The sequence below is a fragment of the Myotis nattereri genome (genome assembly GCF_964212035.1).
Source record: "Myotis nattereri genome assembly, chromosome: 1".
NCBI classification, from domain to species: domain Eukaryota; kingdom Metazoa; phylum Chordata; class Mammalia; order Chiroptera; family Vespertilionidae; genus Myotis; species Myotis nattereri.
Genome location: NC_138075.1, coordinates 56,171,518 through 56,199,068, shown reverse-complemented (window position 1 = coordinate 56,199,068; position 27,551 = coordinate 56,171,518). Strand labels below are relative to the sequence as shown.

Genomic DNA, 27,551 nt, shown 5'->3' with positions numbered 1-27,551 from the left:
GCTCTCCCCTACCAGCCTGATCGCCCCTAACCGCCTCTGCCTGCCTGCCTGATTGTCCCTAACTGCTCTCCCTGGCTGTCCTGCTTGCCCTTAACTGCTCTCCCCTGCCTGCCTGATTGCCACTAACTGCCTCTGCCTTGGCCCCTGCCACTGTGGCATTGTCTGGAACGATGTCTGGATGACATCCAGTCTATCTGGTCTAATTAGCATATTACCCTTTTATTAGTATAGATATCCTCTTCTTGTATTAACCCCTTTATCATGATGCAATGTCCTTTGTGTATTTTAACAGTCTTTGTTTTAAAGTCTTTTTTTTCTGATATGGGTATTGCTACCCCAACTTTCTTATTTCATTTCAGTTTTCAGGGAATATTATTTAAATCTCTTTACTTTTAGTCTCTGTGTGTCTTTATATCTAAAATGAGACTTTTGTAGGCAGCATATACTAGTAAAAGTGTCTTTTTCTTTAATTCATTCAACCACCCAATATATTTTTTATTTGAAAATTTAGTCCATTTACATTTAAAGTAACTGTTAATATGTATTTACTTATTGCCATTTAAAAAAAAAATTGTAGCTCTCTGCTTTTTCTTCTCTTGTTCTCTTTTCTTGTACATTGATGACTTTCCTCAGTGTAATATTTGGGTTCCTTTCTCTTTATTTCTTTTGTATCTTTTATTAGTTTTTGATTTGTGGTTGCCAGGAGATTCATAAATATCAATATATATATATTTTAAGTTGGTAAGCTTTTAAGTTGGAATGCATTCTAAAAGCACTACATTTTTAAAAATTTATTTTATTATTTATCTGTTTGTTTTTCAACATCATTTTTTTTTATCCTCACCTGAGGGTATTTTCCATTGATTTTTAGAGAGAGTGGAAGAGAGAGGGAAAGACAGAGAGAAATATCAATGTGAGAGAAACATCAATTGATTGCCTCCTCCACTCACCCTGGAGCCTGCAACCAAGGTACGTGCCCTTGACTGGAATTGAACCTAGGACCCTTCAGTCTGCAAACTAACACTCTATCCACTGAGCCAAATCAGCTAGGGCTAAAAGCACTACATTTTTATCCACTCCTTCCACACTTTGTTTTTGACATCATCTTTATAAATGTTTGTTTTGTATCCCCTATTTTAAATAGATATAGTTGATTTTGCCACTATTGTCTTCTAACCTTCATACTAGCTTTTAAGTGGCTGATCCACTACCTCTACTATATATTTTGCCTTTACAAGAGATTTTTTTTTCATATAGTTTCTTATTACTGGTTATGACCTTTCTTTTCCAATTAAAAAAAGAAATGTTAATGGATTTGGTAAAGCTGTTTTTGTGCTGATGAACTCTTTAGTTTTTGTTTGTCTGGGAAGCACTTATCTCCTTTTCCAATTCTGAATAATAACCATGCTGGGTAGAGTATTTAAAATTGTATATTTCTTTATTTTAACACTTTAAATAGATCCTGTCACCCACTCTGGTCTAAAAATTTCTGCTGACAAATCTGCTGAGAGCCTTATAGAATACTAGAGGCCCAGTGCACAAATTCATGCATGGGTGGAGTCCCTCAGCCTGGCCGGCAATCGGGGATGTCTCGCCCAGTCCTGAAAAATGAACCGCAAAGGTTGGCTGGCTAGCCAGGGGGAGGGACTATGGGAGGTTGTCTAGCTATGGGAGGTTAGCTGTGGGAACACACTGACCACCAGGGGACAGCTCCTGCGTTGAGCATCTGCCCCCTGGTGGTCAGTACGCATCATAGCGACTGGTTGACCAGTTGTTTGGTCCACTGGTCATAATGGTTGCTTAGGCATATATATGAATATATATATAAAGAGCCAGGGGTCATCACACAGAAACGAACAGATGGATGACCAAACAGGCAGGCTGCATAGGGTGACCAGTCTGGCAGGGGGGCCATGAGGGATGACCAAAGGCAATGACCAAAATGACCAAACGACTGGTCACCATGAAGTGCACGGAACACCTCTTGGGCCCTCCCTCATGGCCCACAGGCTTCGATTGCAGCAAGGCTGGTGGCAGGCTGCGGCAGGCTTGAGGCTGTGAAGGTCCCAGGCTCAGGCAGCCATGGGCAGCTGTGAAGGGCCAAGGCACTGCTGTGAAGTGCCAGGCTCAGGCAGCCTCAGGTGGCTGCAAGGGGTCGAGACACAGCTGCGAAGGGCCTAGGCTCAGGCCAGCAGTGACAGTAGCAGCAGCAGTAGGGTAATGAGGGCCGCGCCTTCCCCTGATCTGCCAGGTCGCCTCCTGCAGAGGGAGGCCAGACTTCAGCTGCCTGAGCCTGTCCCTTCGCAGCCATGCCTTGGCTCTTCATAGCTGCCCATGGATGCCTGAGCCTGGGACCTTCACAGCCTCAAGCCCACTGCCACCTGCCCTCTGGCCATCAGCCTTGCTGCAATCGAAACCTGTGGGCTGTGGGGGAGGGCCCAAGAGGTGCTCCATGCACTTCATGGTGACCTGTCATTTGGCCAGACTGCAGCTTAGGCCAGGGGCTGAGGCAGAGGCATCTAGGGGTGATCAGGCTGGTAGGGGAGCAAGTTAGGGTCAATCACACTGGCAGGGGGCAAATTAGGATCAATCAGGCTGGCAGGGGGGCAAAGTAAGGGACATAAAGTTGGCAGGGGGACAAGTTAGGGGCGATCAGGCCGGCAGGCAGACGCAATTAGGGTTATCAGGTAGGCAGGCAGAGGGGTTAGGGATGATCAGATAGGCAGGCGGGCGAGCGGTTAGGAGCCAGCGGTCCCAGATTACGAGAGGGATGTCCTATGGGATAGGGCCTAAACCGGCAGTCAGACATCCCCCAAGGGGTCCCAGATTGGAGAGGGTGCAGGCCAGCCTGAGGGACCTCAGCCCCGCATGAATTTTGTGCACCGGGCCTCTAGTATAAATTTAGATATATATAAATAGAGCCTTTGTAAGTGACTAGTTGTTTTCCTTTTGAAGCCTTCAAGGTTCTCTCTTTGTCTTTAACTTTTGGCATTTTAATTATATGTCTTGATGTGGGTCTCTTTGGGTTCATCTTATTTGTGACTTTGTGCTTTCTGGATCTGGATGCCTGTGCTCTTCTTCAATTTTTCAGTCATTATTTCTTCAAGTATGTTTTCTGCCCCTTTCTCTCTCTCTTCTCTTTCTGCAACCTTTATAATATAAATGTTAGTATGCCTGATACTGTCCTGGAGGTTCCTTAAACTTTTTTAAAAATTCATTTTTTTTTCTGTTCTGATTGGGTGTTTTTCACTATTCTGTCTTTGAGGTCACTAATCTAATTTTTCTATATTATTTAGACTGCTGTTGATTCTCTAAAGTGTTTTGTTTCGTTTTGTGTTGTTGTTTTTTTTTTTAATTTCAGTTATTGTATACTTCAGCTCTAATTGGTTCTTTTTTATTTTTTTTCTAATTCTTTATTATTCTCACTGTGTTCCTTTATTCTTCTCCCAAGCTTCTTGGTTACTTACCTCCATTTCTTTATAGGGTATTTTCTTGTCTTTCATTTGGAAAATATTCTTTTGTCTCCTCATTTTGTTTCTATGATTTAAACAAATAGCTACCTCTCCTAATCTTGAAGGAGTGGCCTTGTATAAGACCGGCCTCTCTGTAGACTATATGGACTGGATGGCTTTGGCAAGCTGGCTAGTGCCAAAGCAGTCAAATGAAGCACCCATGGTGTCCTGGCTGGAGCTGGGACAAGGCACCCACCAGGGTTTCTCAGGCTACATGGCTAAGGAGTTGCAAGATCTGGAGGTCATATCGGGTGGGGGGAGGGAGGGCTGGCCCAAGGAATATGGCTCCTGTGGCACCCTGATGGAACATCTGGCTTGGGCTGGTGCAAGCACTAGCCAAGGTAGTCCAGGATGCACTGTGGTGGGCTTTCAGGTTGGTTAGGGCTCTTGGATATTGCTCCAATGATGCTACCTAGGTGTAAGGGGAACATCAACAATTGTGCTTTTGACACCTCTGATCCTGGAGAGTTCCCACAAATTCTGAGTTTCTGCAGCTCCCCATCTGTTTGGCAAAGGTCTTAGAGTGATTAAATTATTTTTCCCCATGTATAGCCGAGGTGCTCTTTAAATTACTATCATTGTGCCCCAGGACAGTTGAGTCTGTACTCAGCCCCTCAGTGATATCCCTTCCTACTACTGATTGTTCCCTTGAGGGAGGGTTTCCATGGTTACTGCTTCTCTATCTCTCCTACCTTTCTTTATGTGCTCTCCTATTTGTTGTGCAGAAGTTGTTCAACCAGCTCTCAGTTGTTCTTCAGAAGGAATTACTTGATATGTAACTATGTATTTAGTATGTCTGGGAGAGCATGAGTTCAGGGTTTTCCTATGCCACCATCTTGGACTTGCCTCCTGCATCATCATTTTAAATAGTATTTTATGTGAAAAGAATAAATGTATTTAAGTTTGATGTGAATCCTGAACCCACACTTGGTACAGGCCTGAAGTTCCATTTTTCATGGGTAAATGTTTTTCATTTATGTCTCTAGATGGATGAAATTTTTCTTGTTTTTTCTCATGCTCCTAGATAATTTTTATCTCTTGAATTTATATTGTGATTGTATTTACACTGTATTGACTCATGCTCTATCCAGGTAGCTCTAATAATAGTTTTACCTTTTTCCTGTGCACAGATTTTGTGATGTGGACTTACTATTAAAGTTCCATGAAAAATATTGGCATTTATCTTTATTTTCAAATGTTATATTCTTACCCCTTTGCACTCGGGGGCACTTGCTTAGTGTTTGCTGAATGAATGAATTTTTCCAATAACCCTTTTCAATGCATTTTTGGCATTTATTTTATTCTCCATTAGTTTTGAGTTGCCACTTCATTTGTAGTGATTGGGGGATTATTTTTGCTTTTTTAATGAGCTTGGATATGTATTAAAGTTTAAAAATTGTTACCTAGAATTTGTGCATATGTATGGAATTGTGGGTTAGGTGAACCAGAACATAGAATACTTTTATATATTATTCTGCTTTATTATCCAGAAGACTGGCTTGAATTTTCAAAAACAGAAAATAAAAGTCTGATTATGTTACATGTCACTGTGTTGCTTGAAAACAGTCTGTGATTTCAAATTGCAATTATAGTGTTTTTAAATTCCTTAATAGATTATATAATGACTTTAATGCTATGAACTCCATTCACCTTTCATTTCTTAAAATTCTTTACTATCACACTTCCATGTTTCAGTTCCTAATACTCTATACTCTGCCAGGCTTCAATGGATAGATAAGTTCTTTTCCCTCTGCCAAGAATTCTTTCATTCACCTGACAAACACCCACTCATAAATCATCTTCTGCATGATTTTTTTTTTCAAAACCAACATCCTTTCTGGCTATAGAGTTAGGAGATCTGTGTTCTCATATTTATATCATACTAGAGGCCCAGTGCATGAAAATTCATGCACTGGAGAGGGGGGATCCCTCAGTCCGGCCTGCCCCCTCTCACAGTCTGGGAGCCCTAGGGGTGAGAGGTGACCCAGCGATTAGGGGAAGGCGATGCCCCATCACACCTCTGCTTCTGCCACTGCTGGCAGCGCAAGCCTTGGCCGGCCCTTGGTGGCTGGGCAGCTGCCATCCAAGGCTTGCATGTGCCCCGGGCCGAACCTGAGCGGCTGGGGGGCCAAGGGGACTGGGGGTCTCCAGAGGCAGGCATGCAGAGTGGGGCTGAAGGGACTGGGTGCTGCCATCATGTGGCTGTGGGCGCCACCATCTTTGAGGGTATGGCAGTCAATTAGCATATTCCCTCCTAATTGGCTGTGGGCACTGCCATCTTTGAGGGTGGGGCAGTAAATTAACATATTCCCTCCTATTGTCTGTGGGCTCTGCCATCTTTGCGACAGTGTGAGGGTCAATTAGCATATTCCCTCTTTATTAGATAGGATAGTAAACATTATTTTGACTCAATTTTTCTGATTACCCCTAGGATAGAACTGAACAAAAGAGTGAAATATGCATTGCACTAGCATTAGTCTCTCACTCAGCACCCACCCATTACATCCAGAATGGACTGAAATGTGAGAAATGCCAAAGTGCTTTCTCTGACTGGCAGCATGTAACAAAATATTGATACCTCTCAAGACAGTTGAGATGATTCAATAAAAAAAGCAATAAAGGGCTTTGCACAGTATTTAGCACTTAGTAGAGGTATATTCTAAAGGTTAATGGTGTTCCTTCCTTTTTACAGCAGCATAGTATTCCATTGTGTAGATGTATCACAGTTTTCTAATCCACTCATCTGCTGATGGGCACTTAGGCTGTTTACAAATTTTAGCTATGGTAAATTGTGGTGCTATGAACATAGGGGTGCATATATCCTTTCTGATTGGTGTTTCTAGTTTCTTGGGATATATTCCTAGAAGTGGGATCACAGGGTCAAATGGGAGTTCATATTTAGTTTTGTGAGGGAACTCCATACTGTTCTCCACAGTGGCTGCACCAGTCTGCATTCCCACCAGCAGTGCACGAGGGTTCCTTTTTCTCCACATCCTCTCCAGCACTTGTTGTTTGTTGATGATAGCCATTCTGACAGGTGTGAGATGGTACCTCATTGTTGTTTTGATTTGCATCTCTCGGATGATTAGTGACTTTGAGCATGTTTTCATATGTCTCTTGGCCTTCTGTATGTCCTCTTTGGAAAAGTATCTATTTAAGTCCATTGCCCATTTTTTGATTGGATTGTTTATCTTACTTTTGTTAAGTTGTATGAGCTCCCTGTAAATTTTGGAGATTAAAACCTTATCGGAGATAACATTGGCAAATATATTTTCCCATGCAGTGGGCTTTCTTGTGTTTTTTTTTATGGTTTCTTTTACTGTACAGAAGCTTTTTATTTTGATGTCGTCCCATTTGTTTATTTTCTCTTTAGTTTCCATTGCCCTAACAGCTGTATCAGTGGAGGTATTGCTTCGGCATGTCTGAGATTTTGCTGCCTGTGGATTCCTCTAAGATTTTTATGGTTTCCTGTCTTATGTTTACATCCTTTATAAATTTTGAGTTTATTTTTGTGTATGGTGTAAGTTGGTGGTCTAATTTCATTTCTTTTTGCATGTATCTGTCCTATTTTCCCAACACCATTTATTGCAGAAACTGTCTTGACTCCATTGTATGCTCTTGCCTCCTTTGTCAAATATTAATTGAGCATAGTGGTTTGGGTCAATTTCTGGGTTCTCTATCCTATTCTGTTGGTATATATGTCTGTTCTTATGCCATTATCAGGCAGTTTTGAGAACAGTGGATTTGTAATATAGTTTGATATCTGCTATTGAGATCTCTCCAACTTTATTCTTCTTTCTTAGGGTTGCTCAAGCTATTCGGGGTCTTTATTTATTCCAGATGAATTTTTGGAGAGTTCATTCTAGGTCTGTGAAATATGCCATTGGTATTTTAATGGGGAATGCATTGAATCTATAGATTGCTTTGGGTAATATGGACATTTTAATAACCTGGAGAGCATTATGCCAAGTGAAATAAGTCAGCCAGAGACAGATAAATTTCACATGATCTCCCTCATTTGTGGAATATAATGAACAACATAAACTAATGAACAAAAATAGATACAAAGAGAAGCATCGATCAGACCCTCAAACCTCAGAGGGAAGGCAGGGGAGGGTGGGCAGAAGGGGGAGAGATCAGCCAAAAGACTTGTATGCATGCATATAAGCCTAACCAATGGACACAGACACTAGGGGGGTGAGGGCATGAGCTGGGGGCTGTAGGGAGTAATGGGGGAATAAGGACACATATATAATACCTTAATAAAGAAAAAAGTAAAAATTAACAATAAAAAATAACTAAAAGTAATGGCAACTCAGCAACCCTCTGATTACATTATAGGTTTTCCTCTGAACTGTTTGCAGCTCCCATCTCATGACTTTCAGGCATACTATACATACTTTAAAAGTCACATGTATTTTGATAAACCAAACCTATCTTCAAAGCAGCTAGTGAGCAATATTATCCCCAGTGTAAGATTTATATTATCATTGAAGGACTTTAGAACAAAGAAGTTTAAGAAAAATTGCTAAAATACATGAGTATAGAAATCAATCTTTACAAATGTCAAGATCTCTTCCATGCAAATTCCCTTCAAAAAGTATGTTAGATAATGGAAAAAAACAAGAGAAGGAACACAATTTTTACTTTTATTTTAGAAAATTGTGAAATATCTCAAATTTAGGCATTAGGTATTACTTTAAGACATTTACTTTTGGTGGTAATCAGCAAATATTTTTTGTTATACTGAAATTCATTATATATACAAAATGATAGCATTTAGAGCTAGGAGCTTTAGATATAATCTGCTCAAACTTTCTGATTTCGCTCATATATGGTGATAAACTGAGAGCTAAGGATGTCATATGTTATCTTAAATCACATTTGAATTTATTTCTCAGGGATATAAACACAAGAACCTCTGATAGGTTTAATACTCAGGAGATGCATGCATATGGTGTGCAGTTCTATAAGGTTAGAGTTTTAGCTTTCTAGGTTCTCGTGCAGCATGGTTGAATAGTGATGTTCACCTTATAAATATTTTCTAAGTTTAAAAATATTTAACTAGTTTTAATCCCATTTACAGAGGAGGTTTCACTATAAAGTAGATAGAGATACTACGGTCCTATATTAATGATATTAAGTAATTGAACTACAAAATGACCTTGGTAGATGATATGACTTCTAAGACAAGAAGCATTTGGAGCAGCATTATAGGAAGTATTCTGTATGTCATTTCAGAGGTTTAGCCAGAATTTGACTAAACAAAACAACTAATGTGGAATAAAAGGCAAGTTATTAGAGAATAAAGCCATCCTGTGTGTGTATTGGGTACATATATATGTATCATGTATAACAGATGTATATACACCATAAATATTTTTAACATTTTTGATAGTCTTTTAAATCTATTTATTTTAATAGTTTCAAATTATTACATCAAGACCATAGAGCATAATTTTCAATCCATATGTCTATACTTGTTCACATATACCTTTTTTCCAATATTTTATTGTAAATTATGAAACAATACAGATCTTTACACATACATTTATTTTCAGTATTTAAAATTATATTATTTTTCTAGGGATGATGTAACAAGGTACCATAAATTGAGTGACACAGAATAACAGAAATGTATTGTCTCACAGTTCTGGAGTGTAGAAGTCAGATCAAGGCAAATTGACAGGGAAATGTTCCCTCTTTTTAGGGAAGGATCTGTCCAGGGCTTTCTCAGAGCTTCCAGTAGATAGTTCCTTGGCTTGTGGCAGCATAATTCCAATCTTTACCTAATATTTTTCTGTGTGTACATTTATCTCCAAATTTCTCCCTTTTCTAAGGACACTTGTTATATTGGATTGGGGACCAGGCTACTCCAGTAAGACCTCATCTTATCTAAGCCACATTCCGAGGCCCAGGGGGTTAGGCCTTCAACATATAAATTTTGGAGGACACAATTCAATCCATAACAAAAATAATTCCTGTAGCATCAACTTCCAAAACAGGAATTTCCTCATCAAAACAATCACTAGACATCACCAAAAGTTCATGACTATTTTATTATCATTTTCTTTGTCATCAACCATGCATCATAATGTCAAGTTCAATACTATCAACAGCCTTGGGAATTATTTGTAATATCATTAAAGTTATCATTATTCAAGTCTGTTAATTTTATAATCATGATTAGATAGTCTTTTATAAATTCGATATTTTTTCGTGCTTATTTACTCTTGTTGCCTTCTAATTTGTGAATTATCTAGTCGCATTCCTAAGCATCTATTTACGGGAGTATTATCATTTTTATAGACATGTATGTTCTTTTTATATGCTGAACATATTAGCAAATACATGTTTTTATTTTTTATTGTTTTATATACAAAAGTAATGAAGGAATATAACAAATTTATCAAACTTTTTTTGGTATCACTTTTTTACCTCTAAGTTTAAAACATACCTTCTCATTCCGTAGGGTTAATATTCTTTTCTAGTTTTACTTGCTTTTCTTTATTTTGTATTTAATTTTTTAATACATCTGGAACTTTGCGGGATATGTGTAAGATAAAGATACAAATGAATATTACAGATATTTAACCTATGATCTAAGCATCATTTATTGACTAGTGCTTCTCTTTAATAACATATGTCCTTTCTTATTCATTGAATTCTTAAGTATAAAGGTTTATTACAAAGGTATATTTTGTGTTTCACTGAGCTTTTGACCTATTATTTGCTGGGCCCATAAAGTTTTAGCTTTTATGAATTTTTAATATTTGTATATGCTCTCCTCACAATTCTAATTTTAAAAACCCTTAGAATTTTTACTTATTAATTCAGTTACACTTGAAATTAGGATAATTTCAAGTTGCAACAACTTATCATTATGCTTTTAATTCTTAAATCTACAAATCTGTTTGAAGACAATTCTTCCTCCCTGTTCAGAAAGATGAAATGTTTCCTTGATTCAGATTTTTAGATACTTCCATGAAGTCATGTGCCTTATTTAAAGTTGTTTATTGAGTGTTCAGCAAACATTTATTGGTCATCTATATTTCAGAAATGTAGTAGAAGTTAAGAAAAGATCATTAATATGGCTGAGGAGCTTGTATCTAGGAGGATTGCAGATAAGGAAACCAGTAAAGGGTAAGAATTAACCAAGAGGAAGAATGCACAGTGTACAGAGGGGTTATGCTTTAATTATGTTTTGGAGGCAGACTGGCAATTAGCTAGCTGAAAAGGAGGAGTATCTGTTTTAGGAAAGGAAATGAAAATACAAAGGCACAAAGTATCAAAGAGCATGGCATAAACATGAAAGGGCAAGAATTTAACTGGGACAAAAGTATAGGTAGGTTGTGAATGAGGTCTGACCAGCCATCAGCCAGCAGTATACACAAATCTGATTTTCTCTCATGTGGGCATTGGATAACATTGATGGGTTTTAAAAAGGGAAGATATGTGATTGTGCCTGTATTTTAGAAAGGTTTCAAGGGGGGAAATATCACAGGTAGACAAGAAAAGAGTGGAAATGAACAAAAAGGGTTGGTTGATAATAAAAATGTGTTCAGTGAATGAATAAAACATTGAATTAATCATTGAATGAAAGAACTGGAATGTATGATTAGAATCAGATGCTGAAAAATAACTGAATACTTTATTTGGATTATCCTTATTTTAGTGAGATGGTTGATATAAAAACCAGTTATTGGGAATAGAAATCAGTTTTCAGTGGGAGATGTCAACTCTTGAGTATTTGAAATCATATCTCATGTCATTGTTTTTTCAAGCTAGTTGCTGATAGTATGTGTGAAATAACATACTATTATTGTTTTATTTTGTTTATGAACTGGTTATGTATATTCACTTTAATAACTATTTTAGTAACCCTAATAGCTGACCAGGGTTTTGTTTGTTTGTTTTCTGGGTTTAAAATTGTAATTCCTGAAAATAACAACAACATTGTATCCTGTCTTTTAATACTTACATTGTTTATTTTTTCTATTTCATGTTTTAATATGTTGGTCAGAATTTCCAAAAATCTGTTAAATTAATGGTAGTAGGTATTTTTGTTTTGTTTTTAATAATAATAACAATGCCCTAATATTTCACACGAAGTTGATGACTTTAATAACTTTCATTTTTAAAAAACATATTAAACTTAAGAAAAACTCATTCCAATTATATTTTTTAAAAATCACAAGGTTGTGAAATTTTATCAAATGACTTTTTGGGATCTACTGAAATGCAGATATATATTTTCTGACCAGTTGATATGCCCTATTACATTAGTTATTCCATGACTTTAAGTCATGCTTGAAATAAAATCTATATGGTATTATAATTCTTTTTCAGAAATAGTGATGAATTTTATTTTTGATATTTTATTTAGTATTTTAAAATATTTATGGCCATAAATAAGAGTGGTCTAGTATTACTTTATATTGTGCTTACGTTGTTTTGTCTTCAAAGATATAACCCTGAGATACTGTAAAATTTCTAAAAGTTGAACAAAATTATTTAGCTACAGTAATTATTCTATACTTAATGATTCAAGAAAACAAATAGATTTCAGATTTTCATCAATAAAAGTCATCACCGAACTCTGTGAACTTGGGTAAATCTTTATCTCTCTGTCGTTCAACTAGAAAAATGAGGGTTTGGACTACATGTATCCAAGGTCAATCTGGCTCCCTCATTCTGTCAACTTGTATTCATAGATAGTTTCAGCTTTATGGTAATAAGCGAAGCTGAATTAATAAGTTTAAGAGCAATAATACTCTGTAAGGTGGAATTGGATCATGCCATAATGAGCCGGGAAGATTTAGACTTGAGTTCTAAAAAAAAAAAAAAAAAAATTATTAGTGTATAGTTCTCTACTTGGGCCCTTGAACTGTTGAAATTGAAAAATGTTGACTTTGTGGCTTATCTAAAATTTCACTGGAGAAGCGTGGACCAGCCAACCCTCTCTGTTCTGTTCAACACACCTGAAACCTTGGACCTAAAGGGCAGCATATGGGGGACCAGGGGCCTTGGATTTGTGCCCCACTTCTGCCCTTACTAGCCTTGTGATCTTAACCAAATCACTTACCCCCTCCTGGCATCAGTTTTCTTATGTACAAAATGGAATGCATTTAATTACTCTTGTAGCTCTTAGGTTCTCTGATATGAGAATCCATAAATAAAGAACCCCTTAGTAAAATATCCTCAATTAATCTAGTTGTCTGAGGTTTACTTTTGAATATATGGATCTCAGTCGACCCTCTCAGCAAAGTTTGGAAGCAAATAGGAATCGTATCAGGGGCCTTTTTAAAGTTAGGTATAGACTCTAGAGAATTTAGTGGTGTGCCCAGTGTGCTTAGTAAGTGGCAGAACCTCAGCTGGAGCCTAGGACTTCCGATTCTTCAACTGTGTTCTTTACTTTGTATGACACATTGTCTCTCATTAAATCCCGTGATCACCCTGTGCTACTTTTCAAGCATTCTGGCACATTTTTCAACTCTTTGAAATTATGAGGACCTACTAGCCATCTCCCCTTGGAGTTCAACCTTGAAATTCTGTTCATTTATGATTTTAAATAATGTAACGTAGTAACACTTTGTTCATGTGCATGCTTAAGTGATTTCTTGAAAAGTACTCCATGTAACATTTATCCCTTCTTTTCCTGATTCTCTTTCAGATAGCAGTTCTGTGGATGAAAAGGTTTTCAATCATGCATTTTCTTCCCTGCTGAGGGATCTTGTCTTTTGTACATGTTTGTTTGTGACATATTAGACCTGTTTTGGTTCCTCTGTTTTAGTTGTGAAATGTGCATGTTTTCACAGCTTTCCATCCTTTGGTTGTCCTGTAAGTGTGCCCCCGATATGTTGCATTTATGAAGAGGTTACACCTTGCCAGCTGCGCTTCTCTAGCTTACACTTGCCAACCTAGGGGTCTGCTACGGTCAAACTCAGCATCTGTTCTTAAGTCTGGCTAATCATGATCTCCTGGACTGACTCATGATCTTCACTGCATATACTGAGTTTTAAGGGCGAACAGTATTTGTAATATGATTTACTTTCCTGGACTCTGCCAGTGCCTTTGTTTAAATGCTGACAGCTCATTTCAAAACCTCCGCTCACAAAAACATGTAGCTTTGACTTGGAGCTGACCCTGCTTAGCATTTGTCATACCAGGTGTTATGTGTCTAGTGCAGTTGACCCATGTCCCAAATTCCCCTCTATGCTAAAAGTCTGTTTTCTTTTCTTTCTTTCTTTTTCTTCCTCATGTTTTATTTAAGGCTCGAATAGTAAGTGGCAATGGTTTGGATGCTTCCAAATTCTCTGCGCTCCAGGCATTTGGTGGGTAAGTACATTCGTAACCTTTCTAAAGTATTCCTTTCGTCAGTAGTACTTGGCCGTGCTCTCAGCATATATTTTGAATGCAGGATGTTGCATGTGGTTTAATTAGATAGCCTCACTGTTGCTTTCTTTTTTCACCATAAAGTAGCTCTTAGAGTGTTTTTTTTAAAAAAAATATATATGTATAATTATGTATATGTGTATCTATATACAAAGACTCTATATCAAAATCACCTAACCAGATTAGGTATTAACATTAACATTCCATACACAAATACAAACACATAATTTTACTAAATGTGTTCATATTCATACAGTTAATACTAACTTTGATCTGCTTGTTGGTACTTAGTGATGTGTGTGTAAACAGTTTTCTATGTCAACGAGTTAATGAATGTAATCTCCACTAACATTTTTAGAGTGGTATTTAATGGATGGATCAAAAGTATTTAAAGTTGAATCACAGAATAATGTATGAATTATATTCTATATGTAAAATACGCAAACAAAATAAAAGATTGCCTTGAATGCTCATAATTATACATTGGTATCCGTTTGCCATTTATGTTCTCAGACCTTTTCTGTGTGCTTGCATACATATCTAAGCTCAAAGAAAATTGTTTTATATTGTGTATCGCTATATATTTAGCATAAATTAGGCTATTTTGTGTATAAATAAACAAGCTCTAGTTTAGTGTTGACTTTGTAGCAGGTACTTTTACAATTGTTTTATGTATAATGACTTGTTTGATACTTACAATGGCCCTATGAGGTAAGTGTTATTTTGACTTCCATTTTACAAATGAGAGCACCTATGTATAAAATAGTTTTAAAAAACAAACTTCCCCTTCATACGGCCAGTAAGTGACAAAATCAATATTCAAACCCTGTTAGTCTAGTTCCAGAGTCTTACTGTGCTATATTGTATCTGCAACTCATGGTTTCCTTTTCCCTTTCATTTTATTTTTTCCATCTAACAGCATGTCTTGGGAAACTTTTCACTTCCTTATTTCTAAGTGATGCAAATATTTTAAAATATTTATGTAATATTTATTTGTTCATTTTTCCATTGATTTTTAAGGATATTTATAGGTGGTATTATTGTAAATGATACTGCAGCAAACACATAACAAATTGTTAATTTGTTATGGGTGGACTAAAGCTTATTCATAGTATAGGCAGGCAGATTAGTTGCTTTATTAGAGTTGACATTTGAACACATTTGTATTTAATATAAATACAAACAAGATTTAGATGCATATTTTAGGGAGTTTTTAGGCAAATAAATACTTTCAGTTATATTTATAATAGTTTTATTCTTCGAAAATGAATATTCTGTTAAGTACATCCACCTAAATAAACATATAAAATTTTAAGTTTAAAGCTCCTGGAAAATAACATATAGCATTTTTTTTTCAAGTAAAAGTAATTACGGTGTTATTATGTCTTAAACCTTTCTGTCTTTATATAGGTGAAGAATTTACTCACAGTCTTACTGTAATATCACAACGATTTAAATTTAAGAAAACCAGCTTACATAAAAGCTTATTATAAAGTATCTATAGAAAATTCAAGTGAAAAATGGATTACTCTCTTGTCCCTATCTCACACAAACTGTCTCTCCAAGTTTACTAGACATGATAACTTGACAAAATGAATGACAGGTTACCATAGAAAATAATTAAGTTGAATTTCAATTAATTATGAAAAAAAATGTTGTATGTCAAGATCTTGAAGAATAATAGAGTTTCTGGTCTTATAGTTCCTGCAACTCCTCCTTGCCAATGGCATCCTTCATTTCATAACAACTTGCTTTCCTAACTCATGTCTGAATATGGACTTTATTATTGTCAGAGCAACAGAGTTAGTCTAGATTCATGTTTTTGTTAAGTGCAAGCTGTGTAAATGCCTAGCTAAAATAGGTCATCTTTGCATTTTGAAAAGATCCTTTCCACATGGTTTTCTTCAGAGACTGTTCATTTCAAGGACTTTCTAAGGGAGTTTAAAATTCTGATGCTATGGGGAAGGGGCCATTAGGACAATTTGTCATTATCTGAATCTGTATTTCCCCTTGAAGAATCTTGAAGATACCCTTCCCTTAAGTAAAGCCTTCAATCACAACCTCTTTCAGAAAGATTTGCTTCTTTATTAAAAATTATTTTTAATAAAATGAAATATTATTACAATTCTTCTAAATATTATAATGTCTACAGTCCTGGGATACTAAGACTGGAGCAAACTTTCAAAATAGGGCGCCATTGCTTCTTCTTGACAATACTATTTTATAGTTCACTCTTTTACCTTCAACATTCCTGATCAGTTCAGAGCCAATCCAAGTCATCATTCCCTCCCCTTTCTCAAGTGGCAGTGAAAGAATAGTCTATACTCATTGAAATAGGATAATGAAGCTAGCCATGCTGTTTTCTGGTTTCTGCTGATCTCTTCATATATTTCTTGTAAATGTTGCTGGAAAAAAAAACATGCCAAAATTTATTCTGTCAAACTTTTCCCATGTATCACAGTAAATTTAGACACGTTCTAGCAAAGGAATTGGGAGATATAGAGAGAAAAGATAAACAGGAAATTGAAAGAGAGAGAAGACTGGATGGATGCATGTTTCAGTGAAATTATTCAATTTAACATTTTACATCCATTAGTAGTTTTACAGTAGCTTGGTAACTTTTGTTAAACATGTAAGCTAAAGGGCATACTAGAAGCACACACCACAATGGTGTTAGAGAGGTTCAAGAGCCTTTTTGGAGGAAACATCCCAGAGATGAAGTAGAGAGACAGCAAGAGCAGGCAAGAAGAGCCTTTGGACCATGACATGGGCCTGACATCTGGGAGAGGAAAAAGGGGAGAGAGAAGGAAGGACTGGGTATGAAAAGTTTTAAATGAGGCTATAAGAAAGTGCCAGTCAAATCTATGAGGAGTCCTAGAAGGAGATTGCACGTTAGAGGTGTCCCACATTGAGCAGAAGTCCCACATTTCTATTACTTCCACGTGCTCAATCATTGGTTGGGAGCAGCTTGAGGAATGTGGCCTTGGGTTAATGCTGCAGTGTATTCTGTAGGTGAAGGCTGTCATCCAGCTACACTTCTCTGAGGAGATTTTCTCTGAGGGATATTTGAGTGATGCGTGCTCATGGCTACCCAGAATTTGATAAGTCAGTTTGATGAAATTACTTTAGTAACTAATAGTAAATGAAGTCAGACAAGTGCCTTCTCCAAATATGAACCACTTTATTAATAAAAATGATACACCTTACCCATATGACATAATCTCACCCTTCCCTGGTCATTTGTAATAATCGTTTTATTGGTTGTATGATGAATATGGTTTCAAGGCCATTTTATGTATTTTTTTACTTTGTAGTCTCAAGGTACTAGCTTTGTCTGTACCAGAATTGGGAGGAGTTTGTAAAACAGTGGTGGGATAAGGGGAAAGAAAGATAGTGTGAAAGAAGAGATGTTGACCTCCGTTCCCTTTCTTCTCTAGCCTGCTAAGGACTCTGGAGGATAGTTCTCATAGAACGAAGCTCCTTGAGCCTGTATAAAGGAAGGTTTGGCTTCTGTCCATGGTCCTGAACTAGGCTTTAGCTGCTTTCCTTAATTCCAGGAATCTGGTGATAGTTTTCCAATGCACTGCCAGGATGAGTCAACCTTGTCAAGCAAGAGGTGATGTTGAGAGTAGTAAGAAAAATCAGAGATAGAGAAAAATAAAGAAATACTGATTAAGGGCAGGACACTCTGAGTGCCAAATAGAAAAAGAGAAGGTTCTGTTTTGACTTCAATTTCAGATAAATACAATTGAAATATCTATATCTAAAAAGTTTCTCCAACAACAAAAAAAGAGGATTCATGATCAAAAGCGAAGTGGTTTCCTTATCAATTGGAGTTAGAGCTAATATGAAAAAAATGCCTAGATAATCCTGCCCCCAACCCAGTAAGGACTTAGTAACATTAACTTTGGGTGTTTGTTACGTTGCTTTCATTTATTTATTTATTTGTTTTATTTTATTTTATTTTATTTTATTTTATTTTATTTTATTTTATTTTATTTTATTTATTTTATTGGGGTACCATTGGTTCACAAAATCATACGGGTTTCGCCCTTGCTGGTTTGGCTCATGGATAGAGTGTTGGCCTGCAGACTGAAGGGTCCTGGGTTCGATTCCAGCCAAGGGCACATGCACAGGTTGCGGGCTCGATCCCCAGTAGGGGGCGTGCAAGAGGCAGCCGATCAATGATTCTCATCATTGATGTTTCTATCTATCTCTCCATCTCTGAAGTCAATAAATTAAAAAATAAAATAAAAAAAAATTCATACAGGTTTCAAGTGTACAACTCAACCAAACATCTACACACCATATCACCCACACACTGCCCAAAGCAAAGTCTCTTTCTGTCCCTATTTATCCCCCCTTTGCCTACCTCCACCTCCACCCATCCCCCTTCCCCTCTGGCTACCACCACACTGTTGTCTGTATCTATGCGATCTCTCTCTCTCTCTCTCTCTCTCTCTCTCTCTATATATATATATATATATATATATATATATATATATACACACACAGTGGGGCCTTGACTTACGAGTGTCCCGACTAACAAGTTTTTTTGAGATATCAGCTGTCTCTCCGCCGATTTTTTGCATTGAGTTGATAGAGTAATTTGAGTTAACGAGCTCATTAACGAGCTCAGTCTCGGAACGAATTAAACTCGTAAGTCAAGGCCCCACTGTATGTATGTGTGTGTGTGTATATATATATATATATATATATATATATATATATATATATATATATATGTTTTTTAGGATAATCCCTTTACCTTCTTGCATGCAACTCCCCAGACTCCCCCATTCTGACAGCTGTCAGTCTGTTCCATGTATCTATGCCTCTGTTTTTATTTTGTCTACTAAATTCCACATATAAGTGAAATCATATGGTATTTATTTTAAAACTCACAGTGCTCCTCATGTGTGTCTCATACTGAATCCTTGATTGTTTGAGAAATAATTTTTTTCTTAAAATGCAGTGGACCTGAATCTCTTAAAATGTGATTCAAACCAACTGACCTAAGAGACAGCCATTCTAAAGCGAGATTAATTCATGAATGAGGCCCTCCTATGGACAAGGCATTGGCATAGCTCTGTGGAAAGAAACCACAAAGACCAACTCTAAGTTTAATATCAAGTTGGATAGAAATCTTACAAAATTATACAATTTAAATTCATAGGTACCATAGGAATGACAAACATGTAGGACCATAAAAATTGTGTTAATACTTCTCCATTGTAAAGAGAGTTAAATAGAAATCAAGAAGGATATTTAAAGCCATATAGAGGAGTTTATATTTCACATTGCATAAATGAGGAGCCATTAAAAACACTTAAATGGAAAAGTACTGTACTTTAAGGAGATTAATCTTTAACAGTATGTAGCTTGGACTTAATGGGGAGGAAGGAATGGAAGAAGAAAGATCAGTTTGCAATTGTCTAGGAGCCTAGGAGGTATTGAGGACTAAAACTAGACTGATGGCAATATGAGTAACAGTAAGTTAAAATATTATTAGTGTAAGATTGAATTGCTGTATGATAATGGATTGTGAAACTAGACCCTGTTTGCATCTGATAGCCATTATAGTAGTGAACTCCTATACCAAATCCCCTGGAAGAAAAAGATCTCTTCCATAAAAAACAACTGACTGAAAAGTCAAAGAAAAACAAGTATTTCCCTTTTTCTCCAAAGAGTAACCTCTTACTGAGATTGACACAAACTGTTATGTCATTTCCTTAATATTTGGCACACTTATTCAAGTATGAAAGGATGTTTGTGCAGGATAAACCATTAACCCAGGGAAGGTATTACAGCAGTAGAAACACCCATTTTCTAGGCTTAGGATAATCTCTGGCCCTTTCTTCAAGAAATAAGGAAGTTACTTGAGGGGATAGAGAAGAATCTAATTTTTTTGTTGTTATTTAATATTAGTTAAGATTATGAAACCTCAGGATCATCCTGGGTGGCAGGCAAGGGAAACTCCAAATTTTACTCATCACATAAAGGCTACTTTTTATCCTTATGCTGATGGGGTTACATTGTAGATCCAGAAGATGCATATGATCCCTGTACATATCAACCCAGGATGCAGATAATGTCTTCATTTCAGGGAAGGAAAACACAGCCACCATCAGCTCTCCATAGCTTTCCTTTAGCCATTTCCTGGCCCCGGAGCCACCCATAATTATTGCACATAATGACTGGCTCCTTAGAAAGGAACTGCTTTCCCTTTTTACCTTTAGGTGACTGCCAACTAAAACCAAACCCAGCAAGAAGGCTACCTTTCCCTAGCTTCTAAGAGCGCTAACTCTACACCATAGTACTTGAGACACACTTTAAAGGAACCACAAATTGTGGACTTTCCAAAGACTAGTGTTTTAGCAATAGAAATTGTATTTTATACCCAGCCGCTGAGGCTAAATCTTTTCCTTATTAGCACGATGCTAATTCTACCTCCCTACTCTCATGACTCCCATTCAAAATCATTTTTCTTGCTCTTGGCTTCACCTCAACAACAACAAATACTCTGACACCAGTACTTGTCATACTTTCTTCGCTGAGAATCACAGGAAGACCCAGCTAATTAATGTAGCAGCTACAGTAGACAATACAGTCTCAGAAAAATAAAATTCTGAGGTAAGAAACCTAAGGAGAGCATATATGCTGGAGAAAATAATGCTATGTTTTTCTAAAGCCTTTCTGTGTTCAAATTGCTTATTGAATACTTATATGTTACTATACATTTTCAGTTCTTTAAAATGGATTTTTAATCATGACCTCTCAGTCTCTGGTTTGGCGTACATTTATTAGAAAATCTGTAAATCTTTATGGATACATCACACAGAATCAATTTTAATCTTCCAATGCCTCCCAGATATGTTATGTGTTTGAGGAGAAGCAAATTAACATCACTGCTACATCCTTTATGAAGACAGTATTTGAGTAGTCAGTCTTAAAACAGTGCCAGTTCAATAACCATGGAAAATGTCATCTGTCACATTGAGCAGAATAATCACTTGTTAGAAAATTACCAGTTATTAGACAAAAACATTGAAAATAACTCTACTAGATAAGGTGGCAATTATAATTAATAACATGGTTTCTAAGCCTGATGGTTACTTCCAAGATGTAATTGATTGGGCTGTTGAGTACATCTAACATTTTTAAAATATCGTAGGGGGGGGGGGGGAATCAGAGCGTAACCATTTTATTTCCCAATAAAGCACATATTAAGTGCTTTTTAGTATCTTTTAATAAATGAATATCATATTTCATGAAGGTATATAATATAGCTTTCCTCTTATAGGCAGACAAGAGTAGTGCAATATATATATAATATATATATATATATTATATACTAGAGGCCCAGTGCACAAAAATTTGTGCACTCGGTGGGGAGGGAGGGTCCCTCAGCCTGACCTGTGCCCTCTCGCAGTCTGGGGCCCCTCAGGGGATGACCACCTGCTGGCTGAGGCCCGCTCCCCGGGGGATTGGGCCTAAGATGGCAATCAGACATCCCTCTGGAAGCCTGGCAGCCCTTGGGGGATGTCCACATGCCAGTGGGGAGCAAGCCTAAGCTGCAGTCAGACATCATTAGCGCTGCTGAGGAGGCGGGAGAAGCTCCCACCACCACCACTGTACTGGCAGCCATCATCAGCCTGGCTTGTGGCTGAGCAGAGCTCCTCCCATGTGAGAGCACCCTGACCACCAGAGGGCAGCTCCTGCATTGAGAGTCTGCTCCCTGGTGGTCAGTGTATGTCATAGGGACCAATCATTCCCAGTCATTCTGCTGTTAGGGTCAGTTTGCATATTACCCTTTTACTATATAGGATGGAGGCCTGGTGCACGGGTGGGGGCCCCCTGGTTTGCCCTGAAGGGTGTCCCGGATCAGGGTGGGGGTCCCGTTTGGTTGCCTGGCCAGCCTGGATGAGGGGATGATGGCTGTTTGCAGCTGGTCACACCCCTTCAGGTTGGGGGTCCCCACTGGTGTGCCTGGCCCGTCTGGGTGAGGGGCTGAGGGCCGTTTTCAGGCTGGCGGGCAACTGAAGCTCCCAGCCTCTCCTTTTTTTTGTTTTCTTTTTGTTGTTGTTTGTTTTTTTTTGTTTTTATTATGATTCTGGGATTTATTTGCCTTCTATAGCTGTCACTGGAGCTGAGAGCTGGCTCCAGCTCTGAGGCCTGGCTCCAGCTCTGAGGCTGCAGCTGGCTGAAAGCAGGTATCTGGAACTTGTTTAGCTTCTATAATTGCAACATTGTTTCTTAGAGTGCAGCTCAGAGGCCAGCAGTGGCAGGCGGGGAACGTTGGCTTCCTCCATCACCGAAGCAAGCAAGCCTCCTGTTCACTTCAGCTGCCTGGCTGCCAGCCACCATCTTGGTTGGCAGTTAATTTGCATATTGCCCTGATTAGCCAATGGGAAGGGTAGCGAAGTTACGGTTAATTACCATGTTTGTCTAGTATTAGATAGGATGCCAAAGCAACCGAATGACCGGTCGCTATGAAGCGTACTGATCATCAGGAGGCAGACGTTAAATGCAGGAGCTGCCCCCTGGTGGTCAGTGTGCTCCCACAGCCAACCTTCTGCAGTCCCTCCCGCTGGCCTACTGGCCCCAATCAGGGCCAAATGGGGCTGGCCAGGGGTGGAGGTTGGCCGGCCACGGGAAGTTGGCTGTGGGAGTACACTAATCATCCAGCCATCTGGGGGGAGAGAGGCCCCATCTGTGCACGAATTTGTGCACCGGGCCTCTAGTAGAACAATAAAATAATCACTGCTAACAAAGTAGCAAGCTTCTGTAACATTGTTATTATAGGCATACCTCATTTTTTGACCTTTGCTTTATTATGCTTCATAGATGTTGCATTTTTTATCAATTGAAAGCAAGAACCTCCACCAAGAGAAAGGTTACAACACACTTTATTATAATACTCACTTTATTGTAATACTCTCTTTATTACAGTGGTCTGGGACTGAACTTACATTTCTGAGGTATGCCTGTACTCACTTCTTATTTAAAGTAACAAATTTGCTCAATCCATAATACTTTCTTAGATATTAAACAGCTTGCTGTCCAAACCATACCATAATTCTCAGGTATGACTAATTCTAAATTGAAAACTAGCAGATGAAGTAGGTCTTTGTTTTTAATCTACCTTAGCATTTAGAAACAGTATAAAATATTATAGGATACATAGAGATAATTTGAATGTCATTTAAAAATAACAATAATATGTCAAATTCAAAATTATTGTAATAATATAATAATACTTTTTAAATGGTTACAATATAACAGTTCTGTATCTAAGCATTATTCATACATTATCCCCTCTAATCTTCACAAATTTTTGAAGTAGATGTTAGATAATTATTCCATTTTTTAGATGAGGTGACTGAGGCTTAAAGACATTAAGCATGTTCAAGGTCAAGCAGTGACATGAGATAAGAGCTGGGAATTGATCTAGGTCTACATGATTCCAGGGCTTGACTGTTTCACTATTATGCCAAATTGATATAATTTGCAAATAATCTTATTTCTGCATCAGGTCTTTGTAATTATATATTATATTCTAAACTTAATGTTTCATCATGTATTGGTTTGACAAGGTTTCTACAAAGATATATCAAAAAATGTGAGATTATACACACACACATATACATATAAGTGTCCAGTTGTTCAGTCGTCCGTTCAATGAATCAAAGCGTAATCTGTATATATGAAAGCCTAAGTGACTGTTAAGACCGGTTGACTGGTCGCTATGATGTGCACTGACCACCAGGGGGAAGACACTCAATGTAGGAGCTACCCCCTGGTGGTCAGTGTGCTCCCACAGCCAACCTCCCACACAGCCGTCCAACCTCCCTTGGTCCCAACCCTCCAGTCGGCCAGCCTCAGTTGGCCCTTATCAGGGTGGCTGGCCAACCTCCTGCAGCCCCTCCCCCCAGCCAACCAACCTCCCATGATCCCTCCCCCTGGACTGGGCGAGACGGCCCCAATAGACTCCGATGGCGGGCCAGGCTGAGGGACCCCACCTGTGCATGAATTCATGCATTAGGCCTCTAGTATGTTAATTATATGCTAAGGCCACTCAACCGCTCGCTATGACGTGCACTGACCACCAGGGGGCAGACACTCTGACTGGTAGATTAGCTTGCTGCTGGGGTCCGGCTGATTGGGACTGAGTGAGATGGGCCAGACATGCCCTGGAACCCTTCCGTGGTCCCTCCCCACCTGGCCAACCTCCTGCATCCCTCCCTGGCCCCAATCGTGCACTGGTGGAGTCACTCAGCCTGGCCTGCACCCTCTCGCAATCCAGGACCCCTCTGGGGATGTTGGAGAGCCAGTTTTGGCCCGATCCCGCAGGCCAGGCATAGGGACCCCACTGATGCACAAATTCGTGCACCAGGCCTCTAAATATATATATATATATTCCTATCTAGGTTCCAGAGTGACATTTACTAAGTAATTTCAGAATACCTCCTAAAAAAACATTACCTAAATGTGTCAATAATGGGTTGAATGACTGGATCCAAAGTGTGATAGTTCCTGAGTGGATTGTATCATGGGGAATCTCCTAGTGGAGTGCTTCAGGAGTTGTCTTCAGACAGATTATTTTTAATTAAACCAGATGCAAACATAAAAGCTGCAATTATAGGCTTTGAGCATGATATAAGGCTGGGCAACGTAACTAGTGTGTTAGGTGATGGAATTATTTTCTGAAAGATCTTAGCATACAACAAGAAGCTGAATCAAACTGGATGAAGTATACATAGTGTATCAGTCAAGATAAGCTAGGTTATAGTTCAGTAACACACAACTACCAAATCTAAGTGTATAAATCAAACATTTTTTGTCACCCATACTACACCTTAAGCGCATATAGTTGCAGGGGAGCTGGATGAACCTTTTTCTTTAGAGTTGCTCAGGGCATACCTTTGTTCATATTGCATTGGAGAAAGCAAATTACATAGCCATAACTAGGTTTGAGAGGAGGATTGGAATGCTACCCTGTCATATGTTCTAAAAGGAGAATAGGACTGGAATGTTTCTGAACAGCCCTAATTATCACAATTAGGGATAAGTGGAGATCTTAAACTCAGACTCTGCAGAAGAGAGAAAGTGCAATTCAATGTCATGGCATAAAAAAATATCAAAAGTATGCATTGACTCTAGCGGCAAATGAGGTAAAATTGTGGTGGAGAGCAATTGACCTGAGAGGGCATAGAGAGGAGGACAGTGTGGGAAGACCGGAGGGAAGCTTGCTGCATATGGAGCTCTGCTGCTCTCAGGGCTGCTGTGTGCGGTTCAGGCCACCGCACTTGGACAGGGTTTATACAACAGAGAAAGCTTGCCCATCAAACAAGCAGACTGAAAAGGGGTCTCAAAGCACGCCATCTGAAAAACCACCAAAGCCCCAGGATGGTGAATCTGGAAAAGAGAAGGTTTAGGTGAGAGTATGTTCAAGGTCTTCAAACAGTTGAAAAGATTAGGTATGAAAAATTAAATTGTCCTGATCTTCCCAGAGAGCAAAACATGGATCATTAGAGAAATTATGTGTAAGCAGACTTCTCAATATGAGGAAACATTTCCAATAAGAGTTGCCTTTATAAAAACGAAGTTGCCCAAGAGTTGCTTGTTAGAAATGTTGCAAAGGAAATTTAAACATTAGATGCTGGATTCCTTAAAACCTCTCCTAATCTTAAGGTTTTATTACATCATATACTAATATTCCATCCTATTCTAATATAATCACTGTATCAGAGAGATGTTGTTCTGCAACTAACCACCCTTACACTCAGTGGTTTAAAACTATGAATCCACTGATCTTGTTTGCATTCACTTTCACACTTATGGTCCACTGGACAGGGCCTACTTCTCAAATGGCTGTGGGTGTCTGGCTGTTGTCTGGGCAACAGACGGGATTGGACTATGTATCACTCATCTTCCAGCTGGCCAGACCAAGCTTGTTCCTATGGCAGTGAGAGGACTGCAAAGGAGCAAGAGGAAGCATACAAGGCCACTTGAACACACGGCTGGAACTGACAGCCATCACTTTGGATACATTTTCTTGTCCAAAGCAAGTTATAAATTCTGCACAGGTTCAAAAACATTGAAGTAGACCCTGCCTATTTATGGGAGGAATGCACGAAGGCCATTTCTATGATCTACCATAATCCTGTATACCTACAATTAGGTGTTCTTCAAAATTACATATTTTTCATAACTTAACGAAAATAGAATGTTATTGCATATATTCATCTTCAATTAAACTACATTTTCAGTACTTGGAATTACAAAAAAATAGCAATTACATGAAAATATCAGAATCTCACTTGGCATTTTCCAATTACCTCAGCTACCATACAAGGTACAGGCTGATTTACTTTCCAGTGGATAAAATGCTCTGAAATTTTAAGAAAGGAACGTGTTTCTGACTTGGAGTTATCAGGGCAGACTTTATGGAGAAGATGACATTGAATCAGGATTTGAAGTGTGGTTAGAATTTTGATATGTAAATATAGAAAAGAAAAGGCAGAGCAGGAAGAAGTACAAAAACTTCAGTAGTCCATAGCATCATGGGCAAGAGCATGTACTAGACAATAATGTGTCAGAGTATATGAAGGAGCAAAGTGAAAAATGTATTTGGAAAGGTAAGTTGAAACTCCGAATACCTGACTAAAGATATTAAATATATTACTCTTTTGAGTAATATATCTATAAATTTGAATACCTGTGTCTTGTGAAAATGACTCAGGTGTTCTGAGAACATAGTGGCTGAACAACAGCTACTGTATAATGACAATGAGAGGAAAGAAACTATAAATTTATATCCACAATATTGTATATAGTTTTCATTAACCAGTGCAGATTCACCTGCCAAAAGTACAAGAAACTTAATTTTCAGAAAGACATTAGTCTGCAGAAGCAAGTGTACTCAAGCATAGCAGACATCTATTTTGCTTTGAGTACTTTTATGTAACTCTGTCAGCCATGATAAACATCACTGTAATTCCTGCTCATTATCTTCATGGTTAGACTCTGAGGTCCTAGGTAGGAAAGGCCAAAGGATGAGGTTGGTGGAAGCCATCACTGCTCAGAACGCTCTGAGTATAAATCTTCTCGCACAAGGTGACACCATCTGCCACATAATCTTGACATACAATTAGCTTCAGAAAGCAATACTTGCAATGATTGTTCTGGAGCGACAACTACAGAATCTTATGTTTCAGAAGATTCCCCCAGATTAATGATAAGATGCATTTATTTTGATCGCGTGTAGAAATGCCAAAGCTATAAGATAGGAGTGACTGAAGCAATGGATTGCATGCAACAGAGCATTCTATCTGGGCAGAGCTGAGACTCAGTTTTGACCAACATGATGAAATCTGTGCAAGCTCTTTCCAATGCATGTTTGCCTCCATCAGTTTATACAGTCTGAGGAGAGAGAGTACTTGGACAGCTCTCCCAATTAGGGTCCAAGCTTAGACATATTTGATGGAAGACTGGGTTAGAGGAATGAAATTGCTGGGCAACAGAATTGAGGGAAGGAGAGTGGGATTCCTGTAAGAAGTTTTATCATAAGGGAACAAAGAGCTTGATGTGGCAATTGAGTCTCAGTGGTGAGACCTGAATTGTGGTTACTGTGAATATGCT

The 27,551-nt window shown here is 38.3% G+C and overlaps 1 protein-coding gene across 1 annotated transcript in view; it reads left to right on the top strand.

Moving 5' to 3' along the window:
• Positions 1 to 27,551, top strand: part of UNC13C (unc-13 homolog C) — a 709,455-nt gene that overhangs the window by 295,014 nt on the left and 386,890 nt on the right. Inside the window, exons 5-6 of the mRNA XM_081108846.1 lie at positions 13,186 to 13,208; positions 13,786 to 13,850. Coding sequence (XP_080964972.1) covers positions 13,186 to 13,208; positions 13,786 to 13,850 — 88 coding nt within the window. The remainder of the gene's footprint in view (positions 1 to 13,185; positions 13,209 to 13,785; positions 13,851 to 27,551) is intronic.